The following is a 17,971-nucleotide window of genomic DNA, read 5'->3' on the forward strand; positions in this document are numbered from 1 at the left end:
TTGCATCATGCTTTCTAGGTTGAACAGTTCAGCTCAGTCTCTTATGTTTAATATCCACTTCTCCAGTTCGAGGAAATCCCAGGGTGCACTGTCCTTCCCTCATCTTCTTAGTGTTGTCATTGGGAGTTATGGAACTAAATTAAGAACTTTTCCTTGAGTACTTTCTGCCAATTGGCCTCACCTGAGAAGTCCCACTGGTGCAGCCTCCTTTAGTAGCAACGTAAGGGCCAATTTAGGCTTTTGTTTGGCTTTTCTCAAATAAAATCTTCACACACCAGAATTACTTCTTTTAATCAAAGGGCCCTTTTCCTCAGTGCAAGTCATCTGTATTATTACCTCCTGCAAAAAGCCTACACAATTACATTAAGGAAATAAGATGATAGAAAAAAGTGAGAACAGCATAAAGCGAAAGCTAGAGACTGGTTAAACAGTGATGACGAGCTTATAATAAGAAGAGAATATGGCCTGTGACAAAGTTGCACGGAATTTTCATGAAAAGGGCTGTTTTGTTTGCTGGCACTGAAATAAGTTTTGGGATTTTTTCACAGGTTTTGAATCTTTCTTATGTTCTAGCATAAAAATGTATTTGTTTGTTTTTTACTTACTATTATGGAGAGGAAATCATGTCAGTCCTTCTTGTCTTCTTTAAGTTCCAGCTGACCAGTCAGGGTGCAAAGCCTGCCTGATACAGGTGATGGGCTGTATTACTTGATCAACAGATAGACAAAACAAAAAACTTGCCAAGCAACATGTAAGCTGAAAAACCCTTCTCTCTGCTACTTAGTGCTCAGTTATAGACACATGTGTGTGATTCATGCTTGGTTTACAACAAATTATTGATTTAAAAAAGATAGAGGAGACACTGCCTTCGCAGTGAATAATCTGAGACTTCTGATAACTTCTATAGTGAAATGTTGTTGTATGCAGAACTGCTAACAAAATGTTTTCATGAACCTAATTTTGCTGGCTATTATTCACAGAACACTCTTTCTAATAAGCATATGGTACCTTTTAAAGACAACATTTTTCCTTCCAAGAAATGCTGGATTAGATTTTAATAATAAACTGGCATCAGTGCATTCGTCAGAGGCTGATTTTGTTGTTGCCCACCTGAAGATTACATCCAACCTCATTTCCTATGGATAAAGCAGGGAAGCACTTAGCAGCTGCTCTTTGACTTGTGAAGTCACTATCCTCTTAGAAACCAGGAAGGAGAAAGCCTGTTGCACTCAGATCTCACCAAGGTAGTTCAATTGAAAGGAGACATGAATGACAGTGGGAGACACTGAAGTCAGTCCCCAGCTTGGTGACACAGCCATAGCCCATGGGTGGGCCTTGGGACCAGGTGTGGAAGTCTTTCTCCTGCCTCTAGCAGAATGAAAGGTGTTAGATGCTTTCACAGACGCTCTGTGCTCCTTGATCACAAATTGCAAACTTTGTGCATACATGCTAGCAGGGCAGAAGCAGCCTGGCTGAGCTCCAAAATCAATGTTAAAAACAGTAATGTATGTTTTATACAGCTGAACAGCTCAGGAACCCAATCTGTTCTCACTGTGTTATCACCCAGTCCAATATATGACACAGAGCATGTGCTTACACTTTTATGAAGTTATTTGCCAGTAATACAAAATAAGTGTGACATTTGATCAGTTCTAAAATATGTTTGAGAAGGGATGACAGGGGTCAAACTAAGAAGAGGTGAGAAGAAGAGTTGGCAGCAATTATTCACAGTTTTTAACTGTAAGAGAACCACAGGGCATCCTCTGGAATGAACTGACAAGTAGATTTAAAAGTAGAGATAGTGACTCACGCAGCAATTGTGCTATTTTTTACAACAGGATGTTTTGATATCTAGAGATATAAGTGGATTAGTTACGTAAAGGCAGTGTTGGTGTGTATAGACTCTAGCTTGGGAATTCTCTGCCTTCTGAAATGAGGGGAATATACATGATCATTGTTCTGCATTTTCGTTCTTCTAAACATCAGTTATTGACAGTTTTCAGAGATGATGTACTGGACTGCGTAGGCTGCTGGTAGAAGCATGATGGCATTGCACTAGCACTTCATATTCCCTTTCTGCTGCCTTTGGGAAGATGAAAGTGACTTGGGAAGCAGAAAAGAATCAAGTCAATAACAATATTACCAATCACAAACTGACCAGACCTGTAAATTACTGTACTTCCCAGAACTTCCATTTACTGCAGTAATGACATTTTATGTCATCTGCAAGTTTAGCCTCTGGACTGATACAGGTCAAACCACAGGGTGTGGGATCTGTCCTTCTGTCCTGTACCAACATAGGCAAGTTGGGAACTGTTAATCCTTTCATTTTGTTGGTTACAGGAGTGTTCTTTAGAACAGTAATGCATCAGTGACAGATTGATGTGCTTGTACAGATTTGAATATTCAGAACATAGCTCCAATATAAAATTTCTTGCATGAGAACACTTCCATCACAAGCTTCCTCTCTGTGATTCTGTACCTTATTTTTGCCCATGGTTCAATGATTTCAGGAACATTGGTTGGGAGATCAGAATTTTTTAATGGAGATACTTTTCTTTTGTGTTTGAATGCTTGTTGTGGAGCACTTACTGGTTACAAGGGACTGCATGTGAACACAACTTGTAATAGCATGTGGATCAGTACCTGCAAGTATAATGTGCACAAGTGTGTCTTTGTACCACGACTGCATGACAAACCACCCCTGAGGTCTAGCAGCTCTCAGTCTGTACTGTTATTTTATCAGTCTACTTTTGGATGTGCACTTTCAGGGCCGAGTCTCTGATGAGGGCGTGATGCATCTTCTCTGACATGCACAGAGCTCATCTCCTTTCAAAGTCTGCAATCTGCTGCACAGTGTGCTGTGCTCATCTCAAACACGGCCTGACTGCCTTTCAGAACACATTACATACAATTTACACTTTAAAATGTACGTAGAGTATTTGCTTTCCTAGTTTTTTTTGATGTGACAGCTTTGAATTTTAGAATGAGGTGTCCAGATGTACACTAATAAAAAATGCTCCTGCCAGCAGCAAAATGCATAGTAATTTATTAACTTTTCAAGTGTAAATACAAATTGATTTGATGATGTGCCACATAATGAAAAATTATTTGCAGTCACAACTTGCCTTCTGGTTGGTGCATTATTATTTTTTTTTTTAATTAAACTTATTACAATGAGTTTAAAACTGGGCAATACTTTTTGATGGCCAAGAGAAAACTGCAGCTCTGTGAAATGTAGAAGTGCTTCTTCACGTCTCTGAAGCACAATCGTGATTCAGAAACTCTGTTCTTTGAAATCAGGTTGGCAGGTATTGCTTCACTGGGATATTTATGAGTAGATATTTTGGGGCAAAGAAAAAACATTGTTTTTGCTTAGGGTAATCCATGAGGACAACATCTTTAGTTACATATTAGTAGTATTTTTAAATAAGTCAATATATTTTGTGAAACCATTCTAATATCAGTTACAATGCATTGAGAAGTCATCGTACATCTTTTATCTAAGGCTGTTGCACTGCAGAGACAGCTAAAATCTTCACATGGTGTAAGTACTCCAGGCACTCAGAAGGACAAGGTATTTTCAACGGTTGCCAGAGATGGGAGACTGTTAAGAGAGAACCTGAAGCTAATTAATTACGTGAGTCTAGAGGTGTAAATATTGGTGTGCTTTGTGCCAGATTCACTGAGACTTATTAGCTGTAGCGTTGCAGTAGAGATTCCTTGAGTTCCCTTATTTCACTAAGTAAGCAGACCCCATCTCCAGGAGAAAACAGTCAGTGCACTGGGGGTTGATGAATATCTGTGTTACCGCATTGGTAATGCATGCTATGAATGCTTCAGTAGATTGTCACCAATCAATCCATTTTTCCATGTACCCAATGATTACGGCTGCCACACTAAGTCCACTAACATCATCAGAAAGAAAAAAAGTCTGTAAAGTGAGATCTGGCCTCTTGAACAGGTATTCTTAATGAAGGAATTCAAAACTATATAAAGTTTGTGGTTCCATCCTGAGAGAACATAACACTAGGTTTATTTTTGTGAATCCACATTTAGAGATGTGTGAAGACATGATCCTCCCATGCTTTCTATCCGTCTTGTTAGCTAGTTCCTCCAATTTGCAATGCCATCTTTTATCTGTAGCATGACCTCAGGACTGACTGTGTCAGTGCTAAGTAGCAGTTAGTCAAAATAGCAGCAGTCAAAAATGGAACTTCAGTCAAAAATAGAACCGTTTTCAACTGAGGGAATTCTGACAGTTGTTCTTCCTCACAAGGGCTTTTGCCTAACAAACAAAAAAACAAAGAAGCAAACAAAACCACAAAACAACCCAGAGCTATTTGTGTCCTACCTGAATAACAACAGACCAACCTCTCCCTGCACCACAATTTTTGTTGAAGTTCTTACAGTGGAACTCATTTTGTCCCCAAACGGGCTATATGGTGCTTTGGTATGGGTGCTAATGAATGGATTCAACTAAATGATGGATATTGAAGGAACGTGTAATTGATCTGGAGAACAGATTAGGACTTGTGCTATTCCACTAATGCTTATTAGACGTGGCCTAAGCATTTAAAATTTCGGCTGTCCTATGTCAGATGGATTACAACCCTTGTCACACAGCACTTGAGGTTCTCATCTACTGAAACTGTTTTTATAAAGGAGCAGGCTGATGAAAAGAGATCTGAGCAGTTTCCAAAGGACAAGGAGGGCTTGATGTTCAGACATGTCAAGCTCCAAATCATTAAACTGAGATAGATGGTTCGACGCTTTCAGAGTGAAGAACTGCCTCAGTTTTTGTATTCTGTCTGTGGAACCAGCTTTTAGTTTTGGGATGCGGGACGCTCCTGAAGAGTTCTCATGCCTCATGGAGGAGTACAACATTTATTAATTCCAGTGCAATCAATCAAATCCTTCAATGACACCTTTAAAAAACTTTCTTCCTTCTCTCAGCTCCTTTCCACTGGAGGTGACCATGCCTCAGAACCACTAAGCTGATAAAGCTGGTTAACAAGTCTGGCTGAGGAACAAATGGCTTCACTCCAGCCAAGAACAAATTCAGCTTGAAAGACAGTTTATAGCTCTCAAAGGAGAGAATTCTGAAAGGTTTTTTTTCCCATACAGGACTCAAACTCGTTTTAAAAGGATCTTGACATGCTTACAGAAGTATTTTTTGTCATGCTTGCCTACGATAGGAGCATACTCAGACTGGTGCTCCTTGCCTTCTATTCCTCTGTCCCAGGAGATAGTGTTTAACTCCAAAATCTCTTAAACAAAAAATACTCTTCTTATCTGAATTTCCTCTACAAGGCATTAAATACTTTTGAGATTATCTGCACTGCAGGAAACATGACTGAGCATTTGAAACAACATGAAGCAGGACTTTGGATTACACTACGGGTGAAATACTGACAAGAGACCCATAGACTTTGGTTAAAACAGATAATACTCAAGCCTTTTTTATTATTGTCTCCTTTTATGAGAGAATATTTAAGACTCTCTCACATGCAGATTTACCATGTTAATACCACAGTCAAAGCAGTGGTTCAGACAGATAAAGACCAAAGGAAAAAGAACACAACAGACGTATTTCTTAAATATAAGAAATTGTTTCATTAAGTCTTAAAAAAAACACCCTGACAATCACAGAGAAAACCAACCTTACCTTTAAGTTATTTGAATTCTTTTATATTATTCCATAAATCTCAGAGCCATTTAACTATCACAGAAAGCTGCATTCTTTCTCATACCGAAAGCCTGGTTCTTGCAGGCTTCCAGTGATGCGTGACCTCCGCACTCAAGGCTTGCCAGGACTGACCCTTGGTTAGACCACGTGGCCACGTTCTAATGCTTTGCACTGAGCACCAAAAAAGTGCAGCCATGTAATTCCCAGGACAGCCAATTCATGTTCGTTATGGTGGTGTGATAATGAAGGGTAATAATTTTTGCTTAAAATCTTTGACAGTAAAAGCACATCTATCTGGTCTTCTCAGCTTCAAAGCTTCTAAACAGCAAATACAGCATTATTTTTCAGGGGAGCAGATTTGGTATTTCTCCTTTTTCCTGTGCAAAGGGTTGAAAAGCTTGCTGCCCTATTGCTAACCAAGGATCAAGTCTAGATTGACCATTTGTCAAGAAAAAAACACAACCAACATGTAGCATATTTGCTTCTGCTGGGTGCAGTAACTTTACATTCCTAGGAGTGAGGCATCGAGCTGCCACACTGTATGCACACATATAACTATTTTCACCTTTGTGGCTCCTTCACAGTTAGCTGTGTTTAACTGAAAGACTACACAAGGCGTGAACAACTTGCCACTTTACTCCCCCCAGAACTCACCAGGTAAAAGTAACTTTCCCTTCTGTCTTCCTGCCTCCCTCAGCCATGCCACAACACTCTGTTAGAATAAACAAAAGAAGGAATAAAACTTCCATACGGTTTTCCCCTTTTAAATTGTATCTGAGAGAAGATCAGAAGTCACTTACAAATAGAAGTTCTATACCAAGAATTCAACACCTGCCTTGTAGATGGTGACTGGCTTTTTTAATTGCCTGGTAGATTAACATAATGAGGTTAAACGCAGGGCAACTGCTCCCAGTCTATATTTAGCCTGAATCTTCCTACCTCTGTTTCAGCCCTGCAAGAAGGATTGAGTACTGAGCCCATCCATGATTTTAACGTAATGCTTGATTAATTCAAGATGTTACCCCTCCCTGCACGCTGTTCTAGAGGTCAAGTAACCATAAACGCAGAATTTAAACCATTTTTATATTAGAACCTCAGCCATAATTATTCTTTTGTATATATTCATGCATAACCTGGTGCATGTGACATAAATAAAGATTAGCTATTAGCCACCAAAAAAAAAAATTAAAAAAAAAAAAAAATCCAGACTTTGTATTACATATTGTACACACAATTGCAAAAATAAAATGGGGCAAAATATGGTGATGTGCTCTCTGGATGCCAACCAAGAGTTGACAACAACTGATGGAATTTGCATGTTAAAAGTAAATATTTTATTACATACCATGCCCTTGAAAAATTAACTTTGTTTCCAATTTATTTTGTTCAGCATGCCTTGAAATAGGAACGGCAAAAGCTCTTCAAGAAACAGATCACCAAGATTTATGGTACTGCAGTGTCTGCAATTACCTATTTTCCTAGCTCAGTAAAACAAAACAAAACCTTTTTTAAAAGTACTATAAAATATTAAACAACAAAGTTAAGATGCTGTCTCTGTCATTCAGTGTGACTGAATTTACTGCAGTGAAAAGCCGTCTGTCGTGGACCCGCACCCAAAGCCTGCTGACCGTGGCTGTGGTCATCGGCTCCGACCGCCTCTTGGGCAAGGCTCTGCCATTGCTATGGCTGCCCCTGCACAGACACTGCATGAGCCATTGGATACATTATTAAATGCAGGTTCACAGATACGCTGTCACCAGGTCAAATACAGTAAAATATCTATATTTCAGAGTAACGTTTCTCATATAAGCTGCCTAGTTCACGCCTGCTCGAACTTCTTCTCGTAGCACTAGGTTTGTGTTTGTTTTCAAATACTGAAAAGCCTTTGTTGGTTTGTTCAGGAAATTTGTCAGTGCTCACAAAGCATGTTTGCTCACATTTGACATTTTCACAAGATGGGCAACAAAATGGAAGCTTCAAATTGCTGAATTCCACAGTTGGCAACTAAGTCACCTTATTTGCAGAAGTAACGAGCATCCAGTGTTCCCTGCCTCCGGCTTCCAGGCGGCCGCTGGAACAACACCAAGTGTACCTGCAGGCACAGCCCTGCAGGATGGGAGCCTTGAACCTGTACTTGGGGCTTGAAGGCCAGCAGAGGCCTCTCCATATCCACCCATACATTTACTGCCTCTAAAGAGTTAAATATGCAAGTGCTATATTGTGACTCCTTTACAGTCAAGAAATGTAAAACGTGGCAATACAATGGAACGTGGTTATTTTACCTATTCAACGTTTATCTGTGTCTATGGAAGAGGTCTCTAAAATGCTGCCTTTTAGCAGCTTGAAGGTTGAGAACCACCTGTAAACATATGCAGAATAGTCTCTTTCTAGAGATAGAGACTCCTAAACAATCAACCTTGAAATTTCTCATATATTGTATCATGTTTACCAGTGTTATTTACAGGTCTTCGTTTCAGTACAATGAGCCAGACATGCTGAAAAGGTAGGATTTTTCCAGTCCTCTCGTATACGAAGTACAATAAAAAAGGCACATGATTATTCACCATAGGATCTGTGCACCAGTCAATAACTTAAAGCTAAAAAGCTACCCATCAGAGAACTCTCTTTATGAGGCAGTATTGGGATCTCTCAACTCACAGAAACATCTGTCTATTAATTCTCCTAGGAGAGCTTAGGAACACACTTTTCTGAGTCTTCTGATCTTCCCAAGACTTTCAAATAAACAGAAAACTCTTCTTAAGCTTCCCAGGTTGTCTACTGTAGCAAGAAATAGTCAAAGAGAGCATGTATGTATTTGCTTTTTTTTTTCTTCCTCTTTTTTTTTCCTCCATTGATTACTCAACTATGGAGTTTAGATCCAAGTCCTGTTCAAACTAGTTTGCTTTAGGACAAATGCCTTGCAAGATATGGCACACTGAGCAATGGGCAATGGCAGGAGAAGCAGCCTCTCAGCCCCAGCAATCAATGTCGGCCGTGTTTTATCCAGTTTCTAATCATCCATTTTTGCCCCGAGCACCTTTGTACAACTAATCTGAGCCCAAAATTTGCATCCTTTGACATTTCCACTTCTAGACAACGGCCAGTGTCTCTGCTGATGATTGGACCATTCTGAAAGAAAGGAAAGAAGGGTTAGAAGAAGGGACAAGAAAATGTGGGAAAGACTTGGAGAAAAAAGTGCTAGATCTGTAATTTCTAGAAAGCACTCTGAAAAGCCTGGAACATTGTCTGTAGTTCAAGTGATAAAAAGTTTAAAGGGGAGAAATCCTAGAAAGCATCAGGGAGATTCCTAGAGTAGTCCTCTAAAGACCTTCTTGATCTCCATTAAACATCCTCCCAGTCACTTTCTCTCCAGTTCCCTTCTGTGTGGCTCTCTGAGCTTTTCCGCACCTGTGTAAAATCCCAGAACCTCTGTGCTGGTCTCAGGACATCTTCACACTTCTTCAGAGTCGGCGTCCTGCCCTTCCCATCATCAACAAGGCATTTGGAGTCAGGCAGGAAGGCCGTGGAGCCCAGCGGCCCCAGCTGCAGGACACCATCAGAGCTGTAGCGAACGAGCTGGGGAGAAAAGCAAAGGGAACAATTTCACCATGGCTCCACAGTCCCAGCCATGGGACACCAGGCCAACTAGCAGCTCTGGTCCTTTGTTGTGCTGTGGGTCAGGCCCTTCCCACTCTGGTACGCTGTGCTCCAGGGCAGAGCCTGAGAACCTTGGTTTAGCAACCCGATGTCTCTCGTAGGACACAGTATGCTCCCCACCATTCCCAGCCCAATATTTCGTGCAAAAGGGCAATCAAGAAGATGAAGTAATCAATATGTAAATCATACCCACTCAGCAGGATTTGATGGAACAAGGACACGATGTCAATTTGCTGTGCAGTTTGCTCTTAAGAGCTCTGTTAGAGGCTATCGATAGCAACAGCTCTAATTAGTTTTTGTAAATAAACGCTACTGAAAAAATCCAGTAACCAAAAATAAAAGAGAAAAAAAAAAAAAATCCTGAGGGAAATAAATAATTTGCTAACATATTCTTCAGGTCACCATAATAACACACTGAAGAATGACACTGATATTTCAGCTTTTTGTGAGGTTTACCTGTTCTGAAATGTGGTGATGTGATAAATGCTGCAGGCAGTAAATATGCTTCAGGTGACAGCCAGTGATTATTTTGGAGTATTTTTTGTCTTTTAATCAGGATAAAAGTTTTGGTGAGTACCAGTGGTTTAACATGTACAGCACAATCAGACATGAATTTTTACAAAGCAAGAGTCATTTTTATCTTTATTCCATTTTAAGTGATGATTTCACCTGTCTCACATCAGTGGCCCTCAATAAAAGAAAATCCGTATGTAGGAGAGGTGAAAAATTGGTTTCTTGGAATCTCAGACCGCCAGAATGTATTTTATTGCAATCATATTGGACAAAGGAAAAATATTGAAGGACAAAGAAAGTATCCGTAGGTGGCTCCTGTCAAGCAGGGCTAATTGTCACAATGCAAATTTGTGATGGAAGAGAGCTGTTCTCTGTGTCCACAGCAGGCTCCAGGTGAAAGGAGTGGATGGCTGCCCTTGATGAAGGATGGCTGATTCCAAACCCTCTCTGCCGGATCCTCAAGATGCGATTTCCCTCTCCTACAGAGTGGGGTGAGTTTAGGATGTTCATTTAGCAGGCTGTACCAACAGCCTAGCACATAACACCGAGATAACTATGATGGAGTCCTCATTTATACATCACAAACATCAAAACCTTTGTTACTGCTTCTCTCCAGACAGTTGAGGGAGAGTCTTCTGAGGGTGATTCCAGACAGAAAATGCATGATGTTAATTTGGCAGCAGACTGAACAGAGGCCCAGTGGCATCCCAATGGCATCCCTGTGCTCTCCATTCTCTAGATCATGCAGCCAGAAATGCAGCTGGAAATACAATATTTCTGTTTTCTTTCTCTAACTTATAGATACCTCTTCAATAAATGTCCAGCATGGCTCTGTTCTGTGCAGGTTTGTTACAGCAGAATTATGCTCTACTGAGTCTGAAGCATCCACTTCTCATTTCTGCGTTGCAGTCCAGAGGCATTCCACCAGCACAGTATTTTGCCCTATAAGTACTCAAGTGCAGCACACAGTGGCCAAAAGGCTGCGCAACAGAGTCAGCTTTATGGCTGGGGTGCTGCTGGAGCCACTGGAGAGGCACAATTATCACCTGGGAAATTCATTGCCTGCCTCATCTTACTGCTCTTATATGGCTGGAATTGCTTAACAGGAAAGGGAAGGCAGGTCAGAAATGTCTGGCATTTATTGGATGCTACTGGCCAGTGCATGAGACATCATTAAGAGTCAATCAAAAAAACCTGAATTAGAGTCTAGCTTTCTTCACCTGTCCTTATTAACCTCAGAAGAACCACGCTGTGAATATTCATATCTTTCTGCTGGTAAAAAAGCCCCGTCTGCTCGCTCCCAAACCAAATGCCCTCTGACAGAGTATGTGCTCATTTTCTCCACCTGCCACTTCTGTTCAGAGCATCCGTGTGAAGCACACAGTTAGGGCAGAGTCCACACCACAGGGAGCACAGGGATAACCACAGGAGGATTCTCCTTGGCATGAGCAGTGGCATCAGTCGAGGCACTGTTTCTGCACAATGAATCAAGTCTTTTTCTTTTTGCCTATAGGGATACTGGGGACATATGGAGAAGAAGCTCAGCAACAAAGTGATTCAAATGGACTGCTGACTCTGACACATGAACTTGTGTTTTTCCCATAGGGAAAAAAAAATCCCACATTCCTGTTTTTAAGTAAAACATGTCTACTTCACACTTCTAAGAACCAGTGAGTACTCAGCAGAGTTCAAATGAACTGCAGGCATTGCTGAAAACTGCACTCGGTAGGAAATATGTTCATCTTGCCATCTTCATTATAATCTGTGGGTCTACAAATACCACCCTGCTTGGCTTTGCCTTATCAAGATAATCAGGGCCACCTTTTATATTGGGCTATCTGCTCTGTCAGATTGATTTCTTGTGGTTCACAAGGAGCAGTGTTTTCTATACAGATATTAAAGTGGTCTAAAATATTCTTTGTCTTTGGAATCTCTACAGCCAGAGTTGCATTCCTCAGCATCAAGCAGCCAGGTACCTCAGAAAGGCAGCGTTGTAAAGAAGCTGAAACTATTGCTGCTGCTTGAGCCCTGGAAGTGGAAGACACAGTAACTCTGCTCAACTGTCTCCAATATTAAAAGTGGCAGATGTGTGACAGCTCAACAGAATAAAAGATGGCTTGGCACATGAAATTGATATCCTTACAATGATGAGACAAACGGAACAGCATCAGCATAATTTTCCTGAATCTGTACTTTCTGCTGAGAGTTCCAAAAATTATAAAAACTTAGGCACATCTGAAATAAAATAAAGCAAAATTCTCAAAGCGCATCCAAGCCATCATGTCAATTCAAGCCACGTGATGCAGGAACGTTTTAGTGCCTGCTTCTGCAAGATCAGATCTGAAATTAAGGTTCATCAAAGTTCAAATTAAGATTCATTATATGATTAATAATGTCTCCCTCCAAAGACTTGATATCATCACTTCATAGAGACAATACAAACTGCACAAATATGATAAGTATTAAAATAAGTTGCTTAGTACTGCAGACTAGAAAACAGGAACTGGAATACAAATCAATGGAGTAATGAAAATTACACTCTCTGTGTTCAAATTCAATCTCAACTGTCCCTTCCATACTGAAAACGAAATGACAATCTCTGCATTTGCATTAGATCTGTGGGTGTGATGCATCATGCCAAATCTATTCCCTGTCAGACAAAATCAAATGGCAGCCCCCCTTTATTGAGGCATATTCAAACCCGGTGAAATCAAACAAACAAAACCCCTCTACACAAGTCCTGGTGGGCTGTGAGCCTTACATACCCACGCATTCCCAAGCTGCAGAACAGAAATGTATTTTTAATGCCCCATTAATGATGAAGGACCTCACGTGCTGAAGCCTAGAGCTGTGTTCCCTACTCCAGGATCTAATCCTGATGCTATCTGCTGTGCCTACGATAACACAGGACACTTTTCCTTTCCATTTTCAGAAATCTGAGCAGAATGGAAGAGACGTCAAAGGTTGTTTACCAAAGTCACTACAACTGATTAAAAAAATAGCAGGCAGTGATGCTTATGGAAGGTGGTCCTCAGGAGCATAAGCTGGTGGGTAAATGTCAGCTCTTAATTGAAGGGTTTGACTTCAGAGAACCCATCCCTGCCGATTTCCAGTCAAGTGAGTAAAGCACAGATCAGCAGGTAACTTTGGAGGAGACACACAGATGAGTCCAGTCGGGTTCCATGGGAAATGTAACCCCTCGCTCTTATTTCCCCAGCAAAACAAAATACTTAACAGCCTCTCAGCAATGCCAGATAAGGTGAGCTGTAAGCTAACATTAATGAAACAGAGCCTGAAATGCCTTAAATATCCAGAATGCTTGTCATAACAAACACAGGTTGTTTAACAGAATGCCACCCACTGCTTCTGTCGAGCAATTTCCTTTCCATCCGTTGCCCTGCTCTGAGCGATGGGATATGCTATCCAGTGTGCTATGGAAAAACATAGCTCTGCCTGGAAAAATGTTAAATATCTGCCCTGAAGCAGCAGTTAAAGCGAGGCCTTTCATCTGCTTTTATTCCATCTGTTTGTATGGCCACAAACTCCAGGAATCTGAGCACAGAGATCTCTCTCCCTTCTACTTGATCTCAGCACAAGGAGCTCTCAGCACCACGACTGCTGTGTGGTGTGAAAGGGAGAGGAGTGTGGGAGGGAGGGAGGGAGCCAGGCCCTGCATCCGGGATGCTGTTCAGTTCACATGCCGTGTGCTCAGCTCCACATCGCAGCATTCAAGATAAACTCCAGGACAATGAATACTTCCACTGAGGCCGTCAAGTTGCTCTCAGATGGTTCAACACCTGTGTGCCACTTTTGGGGTTGTTCTTTTTTCCATTTTTTTTTTTAAGCTGTTTTTTAAAACAAAAGGGTATGGTGCACTGCTGTAGACCCAGTGGGCATTACAGGTGATTGCATATGACAAGCCATTTGGGTTCCCCAGGTATATTCCTTTCTTTTCCTGACAATTCCTCTAGCTACGGATGGTGTTTCCCATTGCTCTTTCAAGAGCATTTGCAAATCTTTTTTTCCTGAGAGGGATTAGACTCCAGGCCTCACAAACCCACATCAAAATGACAATAGTCCTCTGTAAAGTGAGTTCCGAAATCAACTCAGGCCAATGCAAAACCTTGTATAGATATTCCTAACTACTGAGAAGTTTTCAAGCCAGTAGGATACATCAAGCACCAGTGATAACCTAAACTGGGAGAATGAGCGCCAGGTTAATTGCCATTAATATTCAGTAGACGTGTACAACTAACCCAAATCTCAACTCAGCAGGGTTATTATACACCCTGTGCTTGAAGGAAAAATGCCAGAAACCGAAAGCTAAACATAACAGATAACTATGCTCACCCAGGATGATCATAAGAGGGGCTTTAAAAATGTTTATTTAATATATTAAAAAGCTTGCTGTCAACACCTTTTATGCTATGTGCTTGAATATCCTTGATTAGGGTTTGTGCAGCTGTAGTTCTCATACTGAATTAATTTTGTAAATTGTGATGAGATGATAGAACTTTTCCAGCTGTGTAATCATTAATTAACTTGGCTGCATTTGAGTGGCTCCAACCCATACTTGTCTGTGAAATACTCAACTTAGATAAAACATCACCTTTGCCTTCTGCCTGGCGTTTCTTACTGAGTGAAATGGAAACTGCTGCACAATGCCTTGGTAGATTAACTTCTTGCCTTACTCATACTTTAATAATTCTCACATGCAGAGATTACTTTGGATTGTAAGGGCTTGAGAAGAGTGACTTTCTCTTTCTATGCCTTTATAAAATGCTAGTACAAGAGGGCTCCATTTTGTGGCTGTACTTTAAAGGCTTTTTTGGGAATTTCAAACAGATGAGATATTGGAGACAAGTAGTGGAACTGAGCCAGAAGAGACTGAATTGGTCACCACCCATCTTCAATGTTTTGGGCAGTGTGTAACTTATAGATTGTTATTTGCACCTGAGAAGAGCTGCCCAGTTTATTCAGCAATTACTTACAGGCAATGATTTGTTCCTTAAGTTTTAGTCCAAAGTAAACAGAAAGCTTGGTTGAGATGGCTGAAAGAAACTGGTCAGAGCTAGATGCTATCTGAGAGGTGAGCTGCTTTAGGCCCCGAAATTTTAAGAATCTCATCTAGGTTGCAAAATATCTATTTCATTTTTCCTTTCAGTGCTAGTATGATTATGTGTTGGAAAGGCACTTTAGAGAAAGACTTAGATTTGCAGCCTTCTGGTCAAAATTGGAATGGAGCAAGATACTCAGCTCCCTGAGTGTCTCCATGTTTCTAGCTACTCTTCTTGGAAAACTCATTTACATCTAATTAAACAACACTATTTTGTTACCTTGCTCTGTCCCTTCTGCCTTTACTGTGAAAGTGTCAGTCAGGAGTACTGTAATGATTCTGCCAAGGCCGGACATTTTGTCAGTAAGAATTACAGTCTATCCTCTTTGCTCTAATGAGGTTTGACTCTTAACCAGCTTCCAATTAACCACAGTAGGCAATATTTATATTTCACAACTCCTGTTATGCTTCCATGGCAATGTGTGAGCCAGGACTCCAAATCAATACACATATGGGTGAACTCCCATAAGTCCCTGATAAGGTCAGAGTTTATTTACGCATGAGAACATTCATTAATGTAGTTTTGATTTGGACAGTACTTTAAATGAAACTAGAATTAGATTAATTAGAAGTAGCTCAAGTCCTAGGTCTAAATAATAACCAACTTGTATCTAAAAAACAATATCATTATTAAGCAAGAAAGAAGAAATGTCATTTCAAATTCACCAGACATCTGTAAGAAAATAATATTCACAGGGACCTAAAAAAACCCAAATGTTCAATTTTAGAGAAGTATCAATTTAAAAGATATTCTTAATTGCATTCGAAGTTAATGATAAATATGTGCTTAACTTTTTGCCCATTCAGGGAATCACATCAGCATCTTGCTCAAACATTTCTGCATAGGAACCTATTGGACCAATCAACACTGAAGGTAAAGAGGTATGATTCCTAAAATATGCCAAGTCAGAATGGGAAGAGCTGCTCGTGGAAACAAACAGTCTAAATTTGATAATCAGCAGTGGATCTCTCCATTATTAAAACAAATTATCATTATTTTTCTGTTTTCCTTATTAGCATCTTCAGAGTATAGATTTGCATGTTGTAAGATCTGGGAAAGGGCACTCAAAAAGACTAGAGGGAAGTCAAAGATTTTCTTTTGCAACATGAAGAGATACTGCCATACTCAAACACAATAAATTACTTCTTGTTTCTTCTGAAAATTTCTTAAAGTTGCAGTTTTCTCAATAATTATGGGATTTAAATTATTTACCTGAGAGGACATTCCATGGCATGGATAAAGGATTGCTTTGTCATCCTCTTCAGCTCCCTGATCTAAGCAGTAGCCACTGGCTTTGCTGTTACGCACCTATAGCCCAACCAGAAGGAAAACAATTGTATCAGAAACCGTTCTGTAAGATGCAAGTCCTTCCCATACAGAGCTTAGTTGTACTACAACTACTGACACAAATGGTGGATAAAACTATTCTCTTCTCTGAGGAACATTCTCCATACATGACAGGACTTTAACTTTGCAGTCTCTCCAGGAAAAGACAGATCATTTGGACAACCTCCTGTCTTTACAGAATTATTAACTCAAGTCAGAGTTTTATTTTCATCAATTACTCAAGGATCAAAACCCCATAAAATGCACTCTATAAACTCAGGCCAAATTTTGCTCCAAATTACCCTTGTGTAGAAAAAGAGGTAGACCCTACATGCTGAAATGTGGCTTTACCCAACAGCAAAGGAACTGCCCAGGCTGGTGTTGGCTGTGGCACACTTTTATTTGCTCCTATTGTGTATATAAGAACAAAAAGAGCATATTAAATATTTTATTTCAATTAAGAATATAACACATTTTACATCATTGAAAGGATGCAGCAATGATAAGCAGCACAGAAGGGGTTCATATATTTGAAGACGGGGTTCAGAGAAACAGTCAAGTCAAAAATTTAGGCATCTCCCCAGACAAGAAGAGTGTACAAGTCCATGAAACTGTGCTGGAGCTCTTGTGAGCTCTTCAGGCTGCAGGTACTAATGCACATTTTGGACACAGAAAATTTTCACAGATCTCTTAAATGAGAAGTCGTTTAGATGGGCGATTTGAATCGATCAACAACTTGCTTTGAGTTTCGACTCAACAACTTGTCTGGCCACCCCTACAATACAGGAATAGCTGCAGCCTGATTTGTTGGAAAATCAGTAAATAATCCTTTATGTTGTAGTGCATGAACATAACAGGCAATCTGATGGGATAAGGGGGTTCCCTAGCAATTAAATTTCAGGAGGTTTATTTTATGACTCGTACTATAAAGGCTAAAGAACATGAAGACAGCTTTATGACACAGCTTTAAAAATGTGAATGGAGTCACTAGGAAATATATTTTTACTACTGTTTCAATATGTTTCACATCTACTCAATACATTTATTTTCCTTAAAGTCCTGAAAATTCAAACACCTTTTCCTCCGGAAAAATAGCCTTAAGAGAAAATACTAATAACAAGCTTTATATCATTTAGGATGAAGCTTGTAGTTTTTTTATTATGGGCATGTAAGAAAGAGGACGATTCCAGTTTGTACTAGCTAGATAGCTTGTGTGGCTCCAATTTATCATAAATTTCAATGAATTGGATACTTGCATTGTTGAACTTCCTGTGTGACTTAAGAACTTTGAATGCGACCACTGAACAGAAACAAACTTATTTTTGGAGCCCAGCTTCCTACCCGTCTGGTGTAATTGACACAGCATTGGCAGTACTGCCAATATTCTTCTCAGCAGCATTTTCAGAGCTGACAGTAACTAATAGCTCCTGTTGAACTTCCTAAATGTCTTTCCTTGGTTGCTGCCAGAGATAGTTATATTAGGATACAGAGCGGCGTTATGCAATAAAACTTGCACTTTGTATCAATATCTGAAGGGCCTGACTTATTTTTATATGAAGTCATTTAAATGGGACAGCAGGAAAGAATGTCCATGTAGTCGTCTGGTGTGAAAATTTATTGCCTAATTCAGGCAGACAATTAACACAGAGTCTTAAAAACACTGTCCTGG

General features: G+C 40.1%; 1 protein-coding gene across 10 annotated transcripts in view; it reads right to left on the reverse strand.

Annotated features, from left to right (window-relative positions):
- Nucleotides 1-2,202: 2,202 nt before the first annotated feature.
- Nucleotides 2,203-17,971, reverse strand: part of GALNT9 (polypeptide N-acetylgalactosaminyltransferase 9) — a 189,019-nt gene continuing 173,250 nt past the window's right edge. For 5 of the 10 annotated variants that reach the window (XM_048964547.1, XM_048964552.1, XM_048964549.1 and 2 more), the window contains 3 exons: nucleotides 16,189-16,284; nucleotides 9,098-9,265; nucleotides 2,204-8,818 (listed from right to left, as the gene is read on the reverse strand). In XM_048964547.1, the coding sequence (XP_048820504.1) occupies nucleotides 8,672-8,818; nucleotides 9,098-9,265; nucleotides 16,189-16,284 (411 nt within the window). In that variant the 3' untranslated portion in view covers nucleotides 2,204-8,671. Of the gene's footprint in view, nucleotides 8,819-9,097; nucleotides 9,266-16,188; nucleotides 16,285-17,971 lie in introns of all 10 variants that reach the window. The other 5 variants (XM_048964550.1, XM_048964554.1, XM_048964553.1 and 2 more) reach the window with 2 other exon arrangements.

The sequence above is a fragment of the Lagopus muta genome, chromosome 17, assembly GCF_023343835.1.
Source record: "Lagopus muta isolate bLagMut1 chromosome 17, bLagMut1 primary, whole genome shotgun sequence".
Classification (NCBI taxonomy): Eukaryota; Metazoa; Chordata; class Aves; order Galliformes; family Phasianidae; genus Lagopus; species Lagopus muta.